Source organism: Ascaphus truei, chromosome 2 (genome assembly GCF_040206685.1).
Source record: "Ascaphus truei isolate aAscTru1 chromosome 2, aAscTru1.hap1, whole genome shotgun sequence".
Taxonomy (NCBI): domain Eukaryota; kingdom Metazoa; phylum Chordata; class Amphibia; order Anura; family Ascaphidae; genus Ascaphus; species Ascaphus truei.
In genome coordinates this window covers 29,337,284-29,358,749 of record NC_134484.1, presented here as the reverse complement: position 1 = coordinate 29,358,749, position 21,466 = coordinate 29,337,284, and the positions used below count along the sequence as shown (strand labels likewise).

At 41.7% G+C, this 21,466-nt stretch overlaps 1 protein-coding gene across 3 annotated transcripts in view; it reads right to left on the bottom strand.

The window, feature by feature from the left end:
• The window catches only part of ZFAT (zinc finger and AT-hook domain containing), a 295,248-nt gene that overhangs the window by 145,606 nt on the left and 128,176 nt on the right, over positions 1–21,466 (bottom strand). For all 3 annotated transcript variants that reach the window (XM_075581826.1, XM_075581827.1, XM_075581828.1), the window contains one exon: positions 17,716–17,948. In XM_075581826.1, coding sequence (XP_075437941.1) covers positions 17,716–17,948 — 233 coding nt within the window. The remainder of the gene's footprint in view (positions 1–17,715; positions 17,949–21,466) is intronic.

The window sequence follows — 21,466 nt, the reverse complement described above, 5'->3', positions numbered from 1 at the left end:
TGGCTGTCTCTCCTCCCGCCTCCACGGTCTGCCCGGGCACGAAGGGCTGCACAGCCCACAGATAATATATGCCACATTGGGGGCATCTCACCGTGGTACTGGCTTCTCCGCCTGGCAATCGACACTGCATACACAGGCATCGCAATGTCTTGGTGTCACCCGCCTTTACTACCAGGAAGCCTCCTGGCAATGAATAGGGGTGCACTGAAATGTCCATTTCGGTTTTTATTGTACTGGTTATAGGGGACACTTTGCACAGTGGTCTCACCTGTTCACCAGCTCCTCGCAACTGAAGAGCAGGAAGCGCACATCCAGCTCCTCCCTCAGCCAACTCGTTTCGTAATTGGCAGATACAGGGACCCCTCCCCCTGGTGATATTAAGGGAGGGTCCCACAGGTTCACTTGATGACCCATGATTGGCGCTGAGCCTGTCACAGTCCAGGAGGGCGCAGCCACAGCTTTCGCGCCACTTCCCCCAGCAGGGTGGGGTTCTCTATTTGGCGCCAATCCCGGCCAACTCCTTGCAATCTTAGCATTTGCAGAATTTTCTTCAATCGGCCCACACGGTCTCCCAGGGAAGCGGGAACCGCCATCTTGGTTTGCACGGCCATTCACTACAGCAACTGAGGTAGATACTTGTCGGGTTGATCAACGTCTGGCAATCAGGTTCTCCATCCACTCCGCACATAACAACAATGTCCTCAACATTGTCCTCCAGGGTAGCACTCCGGGATCCTAGGCAGGACAAAAATGGCGCAGCCACTGCTTTAGCGCCACTCCATAGCAAACTAGCCAAAGTCACTTCGGTAGTCTGTTCCTCTGTGGTATACTGTACACACCACGTGCGCTCTCTCCATCAGGCTCTGGCCGCCATCTTAGATTCACCGCACCGCGCGGAACTTCACTACTTGCGGTCGCCATCTTTACTTGGTAATTGCGATCGCACATGGTGCTCCTCTCTGCGGGGCAGCCACCATTTCGATGCAATAAAGAATGCCAGTGCACCACCTACATGTATCCCATGTATGTCTGACTCATGTTACTACCTCAGGCTAGGCTCACTCTCTCTGTGTATGCTGTGTCTTCCTTCCTCCAGTATGTGCTCTGTGGTAAGTGTTCTGGTTACTGGCTAGAGTACTCTGGCTTCTCCCATGCAGTACTAGGGCATCAACCTCTCTTGGCTACCTCTAGCGCAGATCCTCTCCAGAATTCCTGACCCGAGTTATCCAGGCTATCCCTTCAGGCATCCTACGACCAGCCGCCTCAAAGTGACTAGGACAGCTATAGCCCTGTCTCCAGACCCACTTTACTCCTCTCAGGGCCCTAGGGTGTGCTTAGAAGTCGCCACAACCTTCCTGACTACCCCTAGTCTTCCGTCCCATCCACAGCACTGACTGGCAGCATACACTCTCCCTGTTTCCTAGTGTGCCCAGCAAAAGCCTGTCCTGTTGATACAGATCTCAGCAGCGCCTCCAAATGTAACGGTGTTTCCCCTGGGCCCTTCTGATCCTGACCCATATGTAAGAAAATCCCCAAATTACATGGATATGTATGTGTGGTGCACCTGCTGGCAACAGGACTCCTGAGTCTCCCGCTGGGTTGGTATTGGGGAAATATCACCATGACAGGCGTCTGAGGTAGTGTTCTGAGTCCTACTCACATTTGGTACAGCGCCTCCACCCAATCAGGATCCCTACGGCAGCAGGGGGAAGTATCTGATGGGGACCTCCTTCTTGGTGCATCCTTCTGCTGAATAACTCCACACTCACACAGAAGGGATCTTTTGAACCAGGACATCTTTAATGTCATCTCCTCTGGCAGACTGCCCCTTATCGCGGCCGACAGTTAGCCGCTCATTTCGTTGAGGTACTCCCTGCAGAAGGTTCCTCCTCTCTTAATTAAGTTATTCTCCACCTCTCACCTAAGGGAGACCACCAGCTGTGCCAGGTCCCTGGACACAGTGTGTAATCAGCTTGCACTTGACTCTCTGACAGACAGACTTGAACTGCTGCAGACACTCTTGTAGACTAATTCAGAACCCTCTAACTTTAGGCAGTTTTGTGTTTTATATAGACTCCAGAAAAGACCCACCTCTATGTCACTAACAGTGGACACAAAGCATGGTGTCACTTCCTTTGCTACATATGACACTTCACCAGGGTTTGAGGGCAAACCTCCATGATAGTTACTGGCAACCCTGTCTACTTACCAGGATTACTGCCAGCATGAGAGAGATCTGTACACCAATTTTACACATGGCTACAATTGCTTAAGTGTTTTCAGAATGGAAACAGTTGAAACTTTCTCTCTGTAATTATGGGAAAGTTCCCTGCCATTTTCAGAGATGTCAAAACCTGAAAATGTCACTTTCTGTCTCGCAGCTGCGATTTTTTCAAAGAAACCACATATCTGGCTTCTGATAATGTAATCAAAATTTCAGTCAGTACTGTAAAGTGTTTCCTCACTTCCAATATAAAAGCTGAGTGTGTGTTTTGCGCTGCTACAGAAGGCGTTACTTTATTAACTTCCCTGCAATCTAATACCATTCTCCAACTACCATCCGGCTGTGGAACTGGGTGTTCATCTGACTAAATTGTTCAATTAGTACGCCTTGCTTCATTAAATCAGTAACTACTGTTTGTATAATAGCTAATGCAGCATGGTTAATTTTGTATTGTGCCTGTTTTATCGGCATAATAGTACCTGTAGCAATACGATGGCAAATTCCTTTTCTAAAACCTACCTGGTTTTACCTCTGTTGAAAAATATTTTTATGATTTACCAGCCATTGGAACAACTGGGCTTTATTGTTAAAATCACTTTTATCAACCTGTTCTCTGATTAATGTGTCAACATCCACTTTAATTGTTAATTCAAGCTGCGGTAGTGTAACTTCCTCTTTCATGTGGATGAATTGTGCAACATCTTTGTAAGCGATTAGAAACTGACAGCCTAAATTATTATGTTCTACCAATTCTAACCAGACTTTTCTTCTGTTCATTTTTAATTCTAAATTTATTTATTTATTTATAAAATATTTTACCAGGAAGTAATACATTGAGAGTTACCTCTCGTTTTCAAGTATGTCCTGGGCACAGAGTAAAACAAATAATACATGGTTACAAGTACAGTTACATAAATGAACAAGGTATACATTATATACAAGACATTGCGTGCACAGTTAAAGAAAATATATATTATGAGCGTATGAAACAGTTACAGACCAGGTCAAAATGTGAGACAGCCTTAGATTTGAAAGAATTTAAACTGGTGGTGGATGTGAGAGTCTCTGGTAGGTTGTTCCAGTTTTGGGGTGCACGGAAGGAGAAGGAGGAACGTCCGGATACTTTGTTGAGCCTTGGGACCATGAATAGTCTTTTGGAGTCTGATCTCAGGTGATAAGTGCTGCAAGTGGTAGGGGTGAGGAGCTTCTTCAGGTAATGGTAAGAAGGATGAGTTCCCTGTCCTTCCAAAGTTTCTGTAGTAATACCTTTTATATATTCCTCATCAATAAAAATATTATTTTGAACAAGTCATATATCAGCTCGAGTGTCTAAATAACCATCATATTTTTTTCCTTTGCATTCTATTTTTAACTTTAAATCAGTCATTCTTCATGAGGCCTTGCAGCGTCTTGTGCATCATTTCCTTTTGTAATTTTTCCTACCGTTTTCTTGGTAGAGGCAGGTGTGGTGGACTGTTAATCCTCCCTTTGGCTATTCGTGAGGTCTGAACCTTTTTTATTATAGTCACGGAATCTTATTTCTCCCCCTTAATTTTGTCCATATCTCTTAGGAGTTTTAGTAAACGTCTGAGAGTATATCTGAATCTGCTCTCCTCATAATGAGGTGAGGTTGTACAGGAGTTTGAGGCCCCTGGGTTTGATATCCCCGGGTATCTTTCCCCCAATCTTTTCTAAAATTACGTTCACGGTTCCACTGTGTTTCTCTTGGGAAATTTGTTGTTTGATATTGATTAAATGATCCACCCCATGCTCTGGGTTGTTTATTAAAATGTCTTCCCCTTTCTCTGTCACCTCTGTCGGGTTTCCTATTTCTTTCTTTATTTTTGGATTTCCTTGCGCTTTCTCCCGTAAGGGTTTTACCTACAAGAGTGTCGGTAGCTTTTAGTACTTCAGGTACCCTCTCTGCCATTTGTCCGGCTGGCATTCCCTGTATCTGTCATTTTAGATCTAAAAGACCTTGACATTTAATAAAAGGTTTCAGCCAACCCCATACTATTTCATGATTGCCTTGTGTAAATCTGAGCCCTAATATATATGATGCTACGATCCCACTGGACTTATTCACCTGCCCGAATATTTCAGCTAGTGATGATATTGTAACCTTTCCATGCGTTTTTTCATACACATTACTGATCACCATATCCCCGTTTATATCTTCAGCTAAGGTGAGTGATAATCCTGCGTGTAATAACGCATTTACTAAAGCTAGTTTTTGTACAGGTGTAGGAGATGGGTAAACTCCATCCAGAGAATGTGTTTGTTCATTTAATCAGAATGCTATGTCCTTAGGGTCAGAAGGCAAATGTCCTATTGCAGCCTTTATATTGGACATCGGAATTCCTACCGGTTCTTGAGCAGGCACAGGTACTACTCCCTGAGCCCCTCTTGTTCCAAGTAGTACATTTATTATTTCTCTCATTAATGCAATTTCTGCTAAAGCATTATTTATCGCTTCCTGTGCAGTTGCTGCTATTGGTCTTATCTCATTTTGTGTAACTGGTGTGTATAAATGTGAGCGAAGTGAACCCCACCATGATATTTGAATAAGCACCTTCTCTATATATACACACACAAGAGGTATTTTCTACACGTGTATCTTAAGAAATGGGTCATATATATTTATTTTTTATAAAACTCTCGAGCAACCACGTTGGGCGCCAATTGTAATGGGGGTCACGCCTTTTCCCTCAGAATAATGTCTCGTGATATTATGCTCTTACACTGAATAAAAGGCATCTTATCACGATGTTGCATCTGTAGAAATGGCCTTACATCCTTATCAAAGGATATTGTAAGTACAATAATAAAAGGAAGTCAAGAGGAGTATAAAGCAAAATCTATGAATTATTGTATAAAACAATAATACTGAATAAAAATATGTTACATAAAGAAGAGTGCAATTACAAGTATGCTTGCTCATATATACCACCAAAGTAGTATACTGTACAAAGATCAGTCTCGTGGTCTCTGGTCTGCTCCCCTGTCATGTCAGAAAGCAAAGCTTATATTTTGTCTGTATACGTCACATTACTGTAGTGAAGCAGAATATGCTAATTCCTATTTCCTATCTTGCAGAATTTATTTCTAAATAGCATCAACTCCTATGCCTCATTCACGCAAATAGACATATTTGTCTAGTTTCTGTTCCCTACTGTAAGTAACTTCCTCTTGCTCACCTAAAATAAAACGGGCGGTTAGGCCGTTAGTGATTTCTCAATCCTTGTATGCTGATTAAAGAAAAAAAAAAACATCTTACTTACAAATTCAGGGCATAGGGTAAATTATATAGTAGGCAAAATATATATTCTTACTAGGTATATACTGTATAGGTGATATATGTGTATATATATATATATATATATATATATATATATACACATATATATATATATATATATATATATATACCTATTACAATAGTGCCTACACTCCCAATGTCACCTTAATATCGATTAAAAAGAGAGAAATGTAGAGATTGTGTTCCTGCATTGGGACCATGTGCTGGGGATTTATTAATCTTGCATCACCATGACATTTTGATAGGGCAGGGGATGTGGATTTGTAGTATCTGTTAGTGATTGGTGACACTGCCCTTTCATAATAAATGTTATCATGATTACTTACACATTCAGTTAGGGAACGATTATTAGTTAGTAAATCCCATGCCTTAGATTTCTCTACATTAATATAGATATGGAGAGTTTTTAAACAAGCTACATAATCCTAACACATTTGTTGAATGATAAAGTATTGAACCATCTCTGTAGATGTATATGTATACTGTATATCAAAAAAGGCAATGGTAATGCTGCACACCACAAGCTAAACAAAAGATACTTGCTGTTACCAGTTCTCCTGGAACAGGGGAGTTCCTGACAATGACAAGCTCCAAAGTAAGGAAAAAAGGAGAAGGTTCCAGGGCACTGCGGATTTCAAAAGAATTTATTGAACAGGCACAACGTTTCAACCACCAACCGTGGTCTTTCTCAAGTGAAGATATAGTATTATTAGTATTATATCTTCACTTGAGAAAGACCACGCTTGGTGGTTGAAACGTTGTGCCTGTTCAATAAATTCTTTTGAAATCCGCAGTGCCCTGGAACCTTCTACTGTATATCAAAGCCATCTTTATTTTTATATCCAGGTCAAAAAAGGGCAATAGGCATTACTGAATAATCTGCTTGTTAGATCTACTGTATGTAGATCCCCAATGACCTGGAATTATGGCCAGCTTCCTTAGACTAAAGAGGATGAAAATGACCGTCAATGATGAACATCAAAGATCCTACACACCATTTTCCATGATTGCCCTTTAAAAGGACCCTCTTTAATCCTTGGTCATTCAAGTGTTCCAGGTTCCAACACGGCATCTTGTACATTTTTTTAAAATTAAAATGTTACCATGACAACAAACCACGTTGATATATTGTAAGTTGCCTTCAACATGCAATACAGGCATACCCCGCATTAACGTACGCAATGGGACCGGAGCATGTATGTAAAGCGAAAATGTACTTAAACTGAAGCACTACCTTTTCCCCACTTATCGATGCATGTACTGTACTGCAATCGTCATATACGTGCATAACTGATGTAACTAACGCATTTGTAACAGGCTCTATAGTCTCCCCGCTTGCGCACAGCTTCTTACAGGTAGGGAGCTGGTATTGCTGTTAAGGACGTGCTGACAGGCGCATGCGCGAGATGCCGTTTGCCTATTGAGCGATATGTACTTACTCGCGAGTGTACTTAAAGTGAGTGTCCTTAAACCGGGGTATGCCTGTACCCTCTTTTATAGTAAGTGATAGCAGAAAAGAAACCAAATTTAGCTCAACTTAAATAGCACTCTGTTAAAAAGTTGTCTGATAATCATACCAAGAAACACCTGACTTTTAGTTCTTTTTATATAGTATTATATTTAAATGTATATGGCCCCCTGCAGATGCACTTACCAGAACATCCTCCTACTGTCTCTGTACGTTCTTCCTACGCACCACTTAGATTGTAAGCTCTTCGTGACAGGGACTCCTTTTTCCTAATATTACTTTTATGTCTGAAGCGCTTATTTCCATTATGTGTTATTTTATTGTCATGTGTATTACTGCAATACGGTGGTATATAAATAAAGATATACAAACATATTTTAGAATTTGGTGATTAGGTAGAATGTAGTTCTACTGTATGTGATTCTAGAAATGTCTCACATGCCGCTTATAACTGGTTGAAAAGCATGATTTCTGCATGCTACGAAGATTAATTTACTAAAATCAAAATGTTACATGGCCAGTGCTTCAACCTGCCACAACATTTATAACTATTTTGTTCTTCGGTATGACAGCTTACAAATGGTAATCAATCACCTTGTGGCAGGATTCCGAAGCAGCTGACATATAACACAAGATTCCTTGCCAGTATACAGTACTATGATATGACAAAAAGCATATGACAATGCTTTTCAGTTTTTATGGAGGCAATTATATAATGTGTAGAGTGTAGTATGCCGGTGGGTCAGTTCCTCGCAATTCTGTCATGTAAACTCCTGCAAAGTCACAATAAACAATGCTCCATCTTATGGATTGAAGGGGTGAGATAAGTAATCAAGGCTTGTCCGCATGCCCTCTGCCTCTACTATATAGTATAGAGCACTGATGTGGTGGCCTTAGTAGTTGGTCTAGTTCAATCCTCGAGAGCTACAGTACCAACAAGCCAGATTTTTTTTAAATGTCTCTAATTAGCACATACCAAGTTAATTAGGCGAGCCGGTATTGTTACTTAATCAACTTCCGTGGGTTTCTATTGCCCCGAATACCTACGTTAGCATTTACTTTTAATGTCCTTCAGCATTTGGATAGTTGTAGAAAAATAACTGGGTCTTAAGGAAAAAAAGGTATTTTCTAACCTTCATTCCAGTCAGTGCCCTTCAACATTGGTATATAATTGAAGTAAAACAAAGGCACGCATCAGAGATTAGCACGACTGTGATATACCAACAAAGTCATTGATTGTACAGAACACGTCATCTTAAAATGATCTGAAATTAAGTTCAATGATTGATAGACAAGCATAAATAGGATAGTATTCCGTCAAAAAACATCACAAGGTTAAAGTTAACTGTGTAAAGCAATAGATCTGAACTACAGGTAATATATTATCTGAATAACAGCTGTGATGGGTGATATTGCCAAACATTTGTGCAATCATAACCATGTAAAGTACAGGTTACCGGTAAACTGAATCTTCATATAAAGTCTGCAGCCTGCATAGTGTATGGGTCCTCAAATGTGCAGAATCAAGCTCATCACAGAAGAACAGGAGGATCTCTGCACTCCGAACACACCTGGGATCGTCTCTGGTGTACAATACTTCAAGCCCACGACAGTTGCCCGTGTCCTCCTGCACTCACGCAGACCTCCGACTGCACCTCTGATTTTTCAGATCTGGCTATAATGACATCGCTTCTGGTGGTCGCGCTTTGAATCACTCCTCCATTCTGCTTGACTCTTTGAATCCTACGCTTTTCGTTAGTTCCTACGCTTTTCGTTAGTTCTTTGCTAACTTCCTCAGGGATACTTTCTAGTGCCCATCACCACAAGAAAGCATATTTACACACAACAGTTTAACCCTTTGCTGGATCGTGTTTTTAAACAATATTCATACGGAACGTTTATAGATAGTATACTGTGAATCTGTCTGCATGAGTCAATATACTATACAAAGTCATGGGGTGCTGTCATCTAAGTCATAAGATCCTAAAAAACCTCCAACTAAAGGGTCAGAGAAGTTATACATTATCTAACATGTAATTATGACAGTAACTTAAAAAACTAGAGCTTACAGTACTTCAATATGTTTTGTAGAAATCAGGGAGCGCAGGACACCGATATATACATAAAATCACAAAACATAAAGAAATAGTGCAACTCTGTATGGAAAATATCTCTCAACAGAAGAGTGAGAGAGAGAACACACATAAAGCAGACCTGAAGCTTGCTATCTGCTAGAAGCCACACTGAGGTGAGGCACTATGCCTAACAATGATGCTGCATCAGAAGGTAATATGCACCTAAACACACAACCCTGTATGAATAATGCTCTGGACTCAAAGTGCAAAAAGCACTAAGATCTCAATGACAATAAACACTGAGACCTCAATAATAAGAAAAGCACCTGTTATATTGGCGTCAGTACAAGAAATTGGCAGGCAGTGGGAACTCACAAAAAAGCCCCATAAACGGGCATAAGCATGTACCACACGTAATACTGTCCGGTCGTCAGGTGAGGGGAACTGAGGGGTGGCTGACTTCCACAGGGGGGTGCGCTGCGCCGGCGTCTCCTCCGTCGTGGGCGCCACTGAACTTCCGGGTTACCCTTCTCACGGAAATGCGGAGCCTCATGTGATGGCTCCACAGATCTCGGACGCGACCGCCTTCAGTGACCAGGAACCACGACCCAGTCCACATTTCCATTATATATACAAGACACCCACAGGAGCTCCTAGTGAAATATCTGTTTACAAGTACTTCAATATGCAATGTGATTGTATCTAACCACATAGATCTGTATGTATGTACAATATATGTGTATATACTGTATGTGTATGTATACACACAGTGACCGTGATAAAGCACCTAGCGCAAAACATGTAGGTTGCTAATTTCACCTCTGTTGTTACATGATCGATTAAAACTATTTTTGAATTTTTCATATTTGAGTCACCCTCTTCTTCAGTTTGATTGGATGGTGGTGCGTCATGCGTTAGTGAAGAGTGGGGTGATGTCAGTATCCGCTAAGGAGCTAGAGCGGATAACAGTCTACGTAAGAAATGAAACTACCTACAATGTGCTGGTGAGAAGAGGTATGGTGATGGCTAACTTGTACAGTGGCAAAGTAGTGGGTCAAGCACAGCAGAGGAAGACTAACCTGGGGAAATTAACTCTGGATATGTTACACTTTGGGTACAGCACTGCCCCATAGGAATGAAAGCGGCGCCTAAGGGAGAAGATGGCCAGAAGGTCTGATGTGTTCTCCACCCACGAGTGGGACATGCTAAGGGAGTGGATCACCGAATATGCCTACTTGATACCCATCAATGTAGAGAGAGGTCATCGAGACTGGCTCCAGCTGATGTTGAAGATGTGAGGTGTCATTTGTAGGAGTTGCTAACCGCAGGTATAATATTTGTAACCATGCATTATTTGTTTAACTCTGTGCCCAGGACATACTTGAAAACGAGAGGTAACTCTCAATGTATTACTTCCTGGTAAAATATTTTATAAATAAATAAATAAATAGAGTCGAGAAGGCCCCATGCTTCCCCAATTATGGTTACCCGAAAGAAGAGTGGAATAGAGCAGATCTGTATAAATTATCGTACGTTGAATAAGCGGACTGCCCTGGACCAGTATACTACACGCCGAATAGAAGATGCGTTGGATTGCCTCACCAAGAGCAAATGGTTTTCTTTTTTTGACCTTTGAAGTGGCTACTACCAAGATCCCATGTGTGAGAGAAAGACAAGGAGAAAATGGTCTTCATATGCCCTGTGTGGTTCTACCAATTCGAATGTATGCCTCAAGGGGTGGGGAGGGTTAATGGACAGAGTGGTGGGGAATATAAACACGCTGGAGGTACTAATGTACCTAGATTAAATCATAGTCTTCAGGAGGACCTTGTGGGAGCATGAGGCTCTGCTGAAAGTGCTGGACCAGGGGAGTGTGGATTGAAATGATCTCTTGACAAATGCCAGTTTTGCAGGATACCGGTTACCTATGTGGAACATATCGTTCTCTAAAAAAAGAGTTGTCACTGACCCTTAAAAATTGGAGTCCATTGATGGCCACAGCAGAGACCTACAGTAAGTGGAGATCTTTCCTGGGGTTTTACGGGTATTATCGAAGGTTTGTGGATAACTTCTCAGCTATCCCCCAACTCGTGGGTACAGTTTGCCAGAGGGCACAAGTGGCTAGGGCTATTTTAAAGCTACAGTTCTGTTTGGAACCAGGTAGATTACTAAATATGAGGAAGGATTTAAAAAAATCAAGAACCGCCTCACCTATGCTCCAATGCTGGCTTTTGCTGAGCCACAGAAGCCAAATATACTGTATGTGGACGCCAGCCTGGAGGGACACTGATGGATTAAGGCAGAGGTGCGCAAACTGGGGGGCTTGAGATTGTCTGCGAGGGCATGGGTTTACAGAGGTCCCGCGTACTTCCCGAAGGCACTTAAATTAAGTGCCGGGGACGCGGCAACGGTCTCTGTAAACTGCACTTACCTTGGCTCAGATGGCTGCAGGAGACGCGTCGCCATGGCAATGTGACGTCATGATGCCAAGACGCCGGAGCCAAGGTAAAAGGGGGTCGCGCAGAGAGGGACAGCCGGGGATTAAGGCCTTTCGCGTTTGTAAATTGGGGTCTTGCCCTGTCAGAAAAGAATTACCCACTCCACAAAATCAAATTTCTGGCTTTAAAATGGTCTGTATTCGATAAGCTGCATGATTACCTCTATTGGGGATGGTTAGTGGTCCACACTGATAATAACGCTTACCTATATTCTTTCCTCTGCTAAACTGGAAAACACTTGATACCGTTGGTTAGCTGCGTTGACTACATATCATTTTTGTCTAAAGTATAGAATGGGGAAACAGAACATCAATACAGATGCATTATCCATGTTACAACGGGGTGCCCGGGAACTCGACAGCCAGTGGGAGGAGATCACAGCCCCCGGAGTATGGGCCATGTGTAGGAAAATTGAGGCTTCAAGATGTGTGACTTCTGCCAATGCTGACCATGTAGTGGACCGCCTGTTGGTACCCTACACCATGTTACCTACCACGTATAATTATCCTGCTGACCCAACTATGATAGGGCTGCATCTGCTAAACCAGAAGATTTTAGAGAAGCACGACAGCTTAATCTTGGGATAAGAGAAATATGGTCAGCATTGAGCAAGAATAAATCAGTTTCCTCCGTAATTAAACTGCACGCTGATATCTCCCTGCTACTGAGGCAGTGGCATTATCTGGTGATGAAGGCCTACTGGCAATGGCTCCGGAATTTGAAATTCACCTCCAAAGAGAGCCCCCAAGTCTTAGCTTGCTGGACTTGTGTACTCGCTGGACCAAACACGAATAGCGCATCAAAGAGGTTCTCGAACAGGTAGTTCTGAAGCAATTCCTACCAGTGATAACCTCTCCTACATGCTCCTGGGTAAAGCGCCATGCTGCCCAAACCCTAATTTTCTTGGGGGTGAGGACTGAGAGATTTAGCTGGATCTGACGGAAAAGGTCCCACCAGCTCCGCCAGATGCTCAAAGAAGGAGGCTGACCAGCATGTACACTACAACCCAAAATCTTAGAAACGCAAAGCCCCACCAAGGGAACAACCATTCCAGCAACGGAGAGGTCCTGAATCCGGTACCCATCGAGATGCTTGTTTACTTACCGGGGTTGGAACATGACCAAAAGGGAGGAACATTGGAGGACTTCGCACACAAGACCCCTCTGGGTCCTAGTCTCCAGTTGACCGTCCAACTGAGGGATATCCCCGTCAACCCACTGTAAGAGAGCTGTCTCCATGTTCCTCCTGTGAGAATCATGGAGACTATCCCATGGAGTGCCCGCAGTTGGATTGCTCCTTCGGCAGGATCGCCACAGCCTCTCCCAGAGAAAGCTCCAAGCCATGCCTATTCCCAGTCCTGATTGGGCCCAAATCTTTCCAGGTCGTTGTGGATTCGGGCTCTGGGAAAACCCTGGTCTTCCAGGATCTTATACCCCCTGAAGTGCTTTCCTATGACTCTCCGTGGAGCAGAGAATGAATACACGGCTCTACAAAGTGGTATCCGACTGCCAACGTGCTGCTACAAATAAAAGGGTCGGGCGGCCAGGCTACAAGAAGGCAATGCAAATAAACGGTAGGAATGAGCTTATAGGGGTTCATGTTAAAATGGACAAGAAGCAAAAACTGAAATACTGAATGCTCATTTGCATGTCATTACCCAGAATACTTGTCTGTAGTGGAAGCATTGTATTCTAAGAGTTAATGGGGAAAGGCAGGGTTGCAGTACACTGTACGGTGTGGTTTTTTTGCAATTTTTTTTTTACTCACCGTAACTTATTTTGTGTCTGGTTATTTTCCATTTAAATTAAAACAACAATTCTCTGTGTTTTAAAAATATGACATTTTTCTACATAGAAAAAAAAACCATGTAGTAACATTTAATAGTGCTATCAAAATCTACTTGACACACAATTCAAGACAGATGTGCACAGATAACGTACAAACGCTCACAGAAAACTGCACAGAATGCACGGTGTTTCAAAGAACATCAATCGAGAGAATCCCCAAGGTGAGCTAGTTGATATCAAAGCCATTCAAATACAAATTGCCAGACTATCATTCCTTGGGTAGAATTCATTTTTGCTTAGCCTTTCAGTGTGTGATCTTCAAAAACTGTACTTTTTACAGTCTCGAACAAATTAAACTTATCAGCATGTGGTGCTTTTCAATGTGTACCCATCAACCTAGGAAACATGCAGAGTTTGTCCTGCTGAACTGCAACCTTTGAGGACCTGGTCCATGTCTGCCCTGGTGGCTTCTGTAGCATGACTTTCGGAGTGTTTATAACTATTCCTGTCACTAGCTGAACAAATGTCTATCCGAACTTATAATGCATTTGAAAAATCTTATCATTCAGTGACATCTTTTTAGGTTCTCAATTGCAGAATCAATATGTCTTAGATTATAGGTCATGGATTAGAGGATCTGTTAGAAGAAACATATCAAAGTTTAATTTCCTCAGAGCGCCTCTGTCTGAAACAATGACATATCCTGTAGGTGCTTTGAAGGGCTGCAATAGAGACTATAACTGCACCCAGATGACACTGACAATGCTGTCAAGTTTTGCCAGATTCTATCAAAGTAAAGTAAAGGCACACATGCCTTAAAGAAGCAAGACTTTTGCTGTTTTAGACTTTTGCTGTTTTATTTTCAATAAATAAGTCGTGTAGTACAGGCATACCCCACATTAACGTACACAATGGGTCCAGAGCATGTATGTACTGTAAAGCGAAAATGTACTTAAAGTAAAGCACTATCTTTTTTCCACTTATTGATGCATGTACTGTACTGAAATCGTCATATACGTGCATAACTGATGTAAATAACGCATGTGTAACAGGCTCTATAGTCTCCCCGCTTGCGCACAGGTAGGAAGCCAGAATTGCTGTTCAGGACGTGCTGACAGGTGCTTGCGCACGCTGCCGTTTACCTATTGGACAATATGTCCTTACTCGTGAGTGTACTTAAAGTGAGTGTCCTTAAACCGGGGTATGCCTGTATTGGATAATACTTACTGCATTTTTTAAAATATTTTTTCCCCCAACTAATGAGTTTTAATAATGTACTGAGCATTCTTTGGCTGTTTAGCAACCATTTTGAAAGTCACACCAACGTCCTCTTTTGAAAAAGGATCTGAGAGACACCTTTCTGAGCTTTGTGTTTGGCAACAAAGTATCACAAACAGATCTGTTGCAGTGTTCCGAGCAGCACACTGTCTTCTGCTGAGCTAAAAGATTCAACAATAATTTATTATACTTAGTAATATAATGTTACATTGCAGCTGTATTTCACAAACTGCAACACAGTCAGAAGTAAGCCATTTTGATAGCCCTGGGAGGATATTCACCGATCGATCACAGGAGAACGGATCAGTTGGCAGCTTAGGTAATTATTTCTCATTAAAGCTACTCACATGCTGCATATAATAAAACAAAAACAAAGTGTAGGCAGGACTGCCTATAAGAGTATGCAGGCATACCCTGCAATAATGTACGCAATGGGACCGGAGCATGTATGTAAAGCGAAAATGTACTTAAAGTGAAGCACTACCTTTTTCCCACTTATAGATGCATGTACTGTACTGCAATCTGCAATCGCCATATACGTGCATAACTGATGTAAATAACGCATTTTTAACAGGCTCTATAGTCTCCCCCCTGCGCACTGCTTCGGTACAGGTAGGGAGCCGGTATTGCTGTTCAGGACGCGCTGACAGGCGCATGCGCGAGCTGCCGTTTGCCTTTTGGGCAATATGTCCTTACTCGCGAGTGTACTTAAAGTGAGTATCCTTAAAGCGGGGTATGCCTGTATAAGCACAAGTGCTATAAGCTCAATATATTTCAATTTAACTCTAGGTTTACATTTAAAAAAAAGCATGTTTGGATAGTTACATGGCCATTATCGGAATACTGTATATGTGGATAGGTGCATGGCTGTGGTTACACAGTCTTTCAAATGTTTTTTTCTTCTCATTATAACATACATATGATATAAACTAGGATATTTAAATATTGATTCTATTTAATGTTATTTTGAAAACATTAAACATTGTTTAGATTTTGTGCATCTTGAAAAATAAAACAAAAAAAACAGTTATTACCCCTAAACATTATCGTTACTATGCATTTCCTCAAAACTATGCTATTTCTTCATTGATGTATAGTAATGCATGTATATTTGTATATATTATTGTATAGTCCATAGAGCTTTCAATATCATTCAAAACATGTCTTTTGGTTCTAATTTACAAAAAAATACCCTAACAAACGCATTTTATGAGGGTCACTACGTACTTCTGCACAAATCAATGTTCATTCCTGGTGGAGATACAGTAATGCAATTTAAAAAAGCCAGAGTCTGCAAAGCACTGTCTGATATGTTCATTATGTTTGTCCCGTCCTTTTTAGCTTGGGCCTTCACATTTCCTTGCGTCTGTACTTTAAACTTTCACTAACAGGGCCCTCATTACCTTTTGTACAGTATCTGTTTGCGCTTGTTTTTATTTATATGCCACGGTATTCTGTTTATGTAATATACCGAACACAACTCTGTACCCCTATTGAGCTGCGCTGCATAATATGTTTGTGCTTTAAAATTGATGATGATGATGATGATGATGATGATGATAATAATAATAATAATAATAATAATAATGTGTAAATATACAAAACAGCATAAAAAGCTGAAATTGTACTTTTATATTTTCTGTTCACTTAACAACTTGACAGTCTTTTGTCTATATATTGAAACAAAATGGTATCCAACTCATTCTAAAATAGCAGATGAAGGTACAAATCAGAAGACATGGTCAGGAGTCTACCCTTGTGTGTAGCGGAGAGAGAGCTGCTATCCTGTTCTGGTAGAAACCCTGTGCTGTACAGTATCTCCTCCGTCCTGCATGGAGATTCTTACTACATTGCACTCATGGTTCCCCAGAGGAACTAGACAGTTCTGCGTTTGCTTTTCAAATTCAATTCAAACCTGATCTCCAGCCTTTTACTACCCAGCTACAAACGCCCCTATCAATGTAATTCCAGGGTAACCCCATATTTGTCAGAATAACAATTAGCACAAGTTGCCATGTGACACTGCAGTTTTATAAATGTACACAGAAATCTCAATGCAACATGTATCGGTGGAAATCATTTTGGCAAAACCTCTCCCCCATGGAAGCAACTATTCATTACCACAGAGGGTGAGGATTTCCATAAGACAGATTTATAGCCCTGTCACATGAATGGTCCATAATATGTAGGCCGGCATTAGGTGTTGAATGCAAAAACACTGTTTAGTTAATATGGCCAGAACGTTTAGGGTATTTTTGATGATAATTATTAGTCTCTGAAATACTTATAAAGGTTAACAAGAACACTTGAGTAGATTACATGTTGTAGCCGTTTGGACATAGGTTATGTCCTCTAATTGTTTTGTAATTCTAAATCTAAATTGTCTATGTCAGACTAATAAAAAACATTCTAACAGCACTTAAAACTTATTAAAACCATAAACTTTTTATTTAAAACTAGGAAAGAAACATTTTTGTAGGGGAAACTGGTCCTTAAACTGAGCTGCCAAAGGACACAAACCTAAACCATTAACTCATTAGCAATCCATAATATTCCCATTAAATACTTTACAAATGGCCTTTATTTTATGCTTTCCCTACTTATCACACATGTTAATGAGAGATGATATTATTGAGAACTTTTAAAGCCCCACATAGGTACAAACGTAAAATGTGCCATCCAACCACCATGTTTAAAATGTGTAATCTTTGTATTATACTTAATATTTTTTTTTATATTATTATTTAGATCCAAACTAAAATAATTGCATGTATTCTTTGGAAATTTTGCAAATTCTTGCAGAAACGATGTCATTTTTAAGAAGTTGAATGATGATAGTGAAAGCATTGCCCGACCATTTTAATGTGGGGAGAATAGTACGGTCGCTGGGGTCATGTTTGGTCTGGTGGCCAATAAAAAAAGTATAGAGTGTGTATATATATATATATCTAAACAAATGTCAGAATACCGTGAAAATTTAAATAAATGGTTAAAAGAAATAGGCCAAACAGTGTATAAAAGTCCCCAATAAAACCCTTATATTGAAACATTTTGTAATGTACTTACCATTTCTGCATGTATTTTCAGGTGCGCTTGCAGTTTGTATTTATCAGGACTGGCGTACACGCAGCCTTCTGCTGGACATTTATGGGACACGTTACTGTGCTTTTGTACAACATGTCGTTTGAGGCAGTTCTTGGTAATTGAAGAGTAGTTGCATTGGGAGCAGTGGTACAAATGCTCTCGTGTATGTGTACGAACATGCATGTCGTAATGCACCTGATACCAGAACAGTTTTCCTAGAAATAAAGAACATGCGGCAGTTGTATAATACAGAACAAGACTGCGCATACGATATACATTTCTGACCTGGTGAGAGGTTAACAGTTTTAAGACCTCACTAAAGCGAGGAACATGCTCAGCTTCATTTTTTTGTTGTTGTTGCAATGTACGTTAGTGCACATTGGAAAATAAAAATTCTAACAAGGTTTTGTCACCTCTGTCTGACTAAAAGAAGCAATAAGTCTGCAATTGTACACATTTAAAATGCTGGCATTAAATCATTACTACCACAAAATAAGCACTCACAGATGTCCCACCCTATAATAATCGCAAATTTTATGGAAATGCATTATATACATATATACACACACACACACAGTATTTATATGTTTGGCTCACAGAAGGCCTAATCCTCCGCCACTGGGAGCCTGGGGTGAGTGCTCGCCCTTCTCGGTACAGCGACTCCACCTGATGAGGAATCCCAGCATAGTGGGTTAAGCCCTCACAGGAACCAATTACAGTAGGAAATAATACACACATATGTATATAACAATTGATTAACTAACACACGCACATATAACGATAACAATGTCACAATGCAACACCCACACAATACCCAATACCAAGAGTGAGTCCCCCAAAGTACTGAGGGTGCCCTGGGCCCCTGTAACCCGATGTCCACGGAGCAGGCCCACCCAAATGTGAGGTAGCACTACCCACCTCGTGTTGTGATGGTGCATGGTGGGGTACCTTCCTGGCTACGACCAGGGTATGATGGGATCCGGGATTAGTAGGGCCACAACATGATCCCATGACGCGGGGTCTGCAAAATCCCCTCTCGCCTAACGTGGTGCTCCACCTCGTGGGGGAGCTCCAGCTGGATTGTCTCCCGTAAAGTCTATGGTGTGGCCTGTGTCTGGTAACAGAAAAAATAGGAGAGTGGAGCTCCCCTCTGTGTGCTCCAATACAATAACAGCGGATGCGGTGAAATGATGAACAATGTAAATAAACGTAATGGGACGGCAAATGAATAATAATGGGTGGATAGGGCCACGGTGAAGGTTGAAGTACATATGTGATGTATATCCCAGTCCAGTATATGTCTCCCCCTATGAATGTGACTGGATGTGCCTCTCCGTGTCTGGTAGTGGCACTGAAGAGTATCTAATGTGCCATACCCATTACACGGTGTATAACCGGCATAAGAATATGGTGAATAAACAGGGGGGACACTTAACTGGAAACTGATCCTCAATTATGGTAAAACTGGCGTGCAGGGCAGTCAATCCCTCTGGAGGAACTCACAGTGCTGCCAGCGTCTTGTATCCGCGTGTAGACTTGATGGAAAGTGGCGACGCTATGACGTCATCATTCAGCAACCCGCCCATGCTGGTTCCGGACAGCCTGTGTCTCTCTACCGGGACCGCACAAACACCGTATCTACCGCATACACCGTCAGCCGACCACCACCCCAATCACCACAGGGGTTGAAGACATGCCGTCCCCCAGCGTTCTCCGAATGAGACAGCAAAGTAGAGTGGTAGTAGATATTCGGTCACTGCATACAGTGAAGAGTGAGGCTGGAGTAATCTTGAAAAAAATCCTTTATTATGGCATATAAGCCAAAATTAAAAGCACAGAGTCTCCCCTGACGCGTTTCTCGCCTCTCAGGGCACTTTCTCATAGGGTTGCTACTCTACTGTGTCTGGTAACAGACCGAAGGTCACTGCGTGGCGTCCGTCCGGTCACCGGTGTAATACTGCCACTGTGCATTAAGAGGAAGCGCCCTATCTGGGGGGCTTCCCTGCAGAACACACAAACTAGAATGGGCTCAGGGCCTAGCTGGGGCAACACTAGGCCTAGTCCAGGGAAGCACTGCTCCATGGACACTACCTACTCTGCTGCGACTGGTGCGCATGGGGTTTGCGTGTCAAACTATCTCCTTCTCCTCATGGAGCTCTATTGGCTCCTACGCCCCAGGTGGTTCCTACCCCAGAGGACTATGGGAAATGTAGTCCCTTGCAGTCTCCCGCGGAGCCCCTCAGATGGCCACCGCAATGCCGGACTATCAGCGGATGCGTGATGCTTGGCAATGTGCATGCGCGAACAAAATGGCCTCCCACACTCGCGTCCCGACACGGAGCTTGCATGGCTCCGAACGCTCTAAGCAGCAGCTCCCCATCACCAGAGGTAAGGGGGGGGGGCTCTGCTTCATACATATTTCTCATCATCTTCTGCTCAAATTGATCCACTGTTAGATATAAGACTCCCCAATGATCTTCCAGGTAAGTCTCTCTTCAACATGTTGCTCCAATAAATGTCTTAATTACACCTCTCCACCTTATTTTTCATTGTTGTCTTGGTCTTTTGAGAGATATATATATTTATAGCCAAGAAATAATATAATTTGTGAGCACATTCACATGTCTTAGACAGGTCTGCAACCCTGCCTTTCAAACATTATCACCTCACATACAGTGCTCCCACTGCAGCAAGAGATTCTGGAAAAAGACATGCAAATGAGCACACAATGTGTTACCTTTTGCCTGGAATATCCATACACATGGAGTATATATATATATATATATATATATATATATATATATATATATATATATATATATATATATATATATATACTAAAGGCCATGTCTATACATACTGCACTATATGAATGCACACACAGCCCTCTCTTACACATACACATTTACAATATAATTATATCCCTTTATACCAATAGGGACACCATAGGGGGCTATGCACTAAGCAGTGATAAGTCGTTTTAAGAGTGCAAAGTGCTCTTAGAACGTGAAGTTTCACCGAGCGCTATTCACTAAGCCGCGCAAACAGGCATTTTGCACTCTAAGACAGAGGTGAAAAGGAATTTAAAGTGTGCAACAAAATAACTACTAGTGATGGTGACAGTAATATAAAAGCAGGTGAATACTGCATGTAACCCTTAAATTTAAACTAAATAGTTAAAACCACATAATACCACAATGTGATAATAAAAAATTATACATAACCGTGACGAGTGGTTAATTATAACGTCTGCAGCCGTAAATGAGTGGCTGGCTCGGCACCTCCCTAAACACTAAAGAAATGGAAACAAAAAAACAGCGCAAAACGCAAATAGTGAAGTAAATCAAAATATTATTGTATAAAAAGTAGGGAAAAATATTCTGCGTACATCAAACAGCTAGATCATAAGCATTGAGTGGTAACTTGTGTGCTGTGCACACTCAATGCTTATGATCTAGCTGTTTGATGTACGCAGAATATTTTTCCCTACTTTTTATACAATATTATTTTGATTTACTTCACTATTTGAGTTTTGCGCTGTTTTTTTGTTTCGCGCTGTTTTTTTGTTTCGATTTTGCACTCTAAAACTGACTTTTTCCTGGAAATTTTTCAAAGTCCAACTTTGCTCGTACGATGAGCTGTTTGCGCTGAATCCTGCCCTTCTGCGGGATTCACTAAGCAACGCAAACTTATCGTACGTGAAAGTTGCGCTGAATAAAGCTCACCAGCTAAA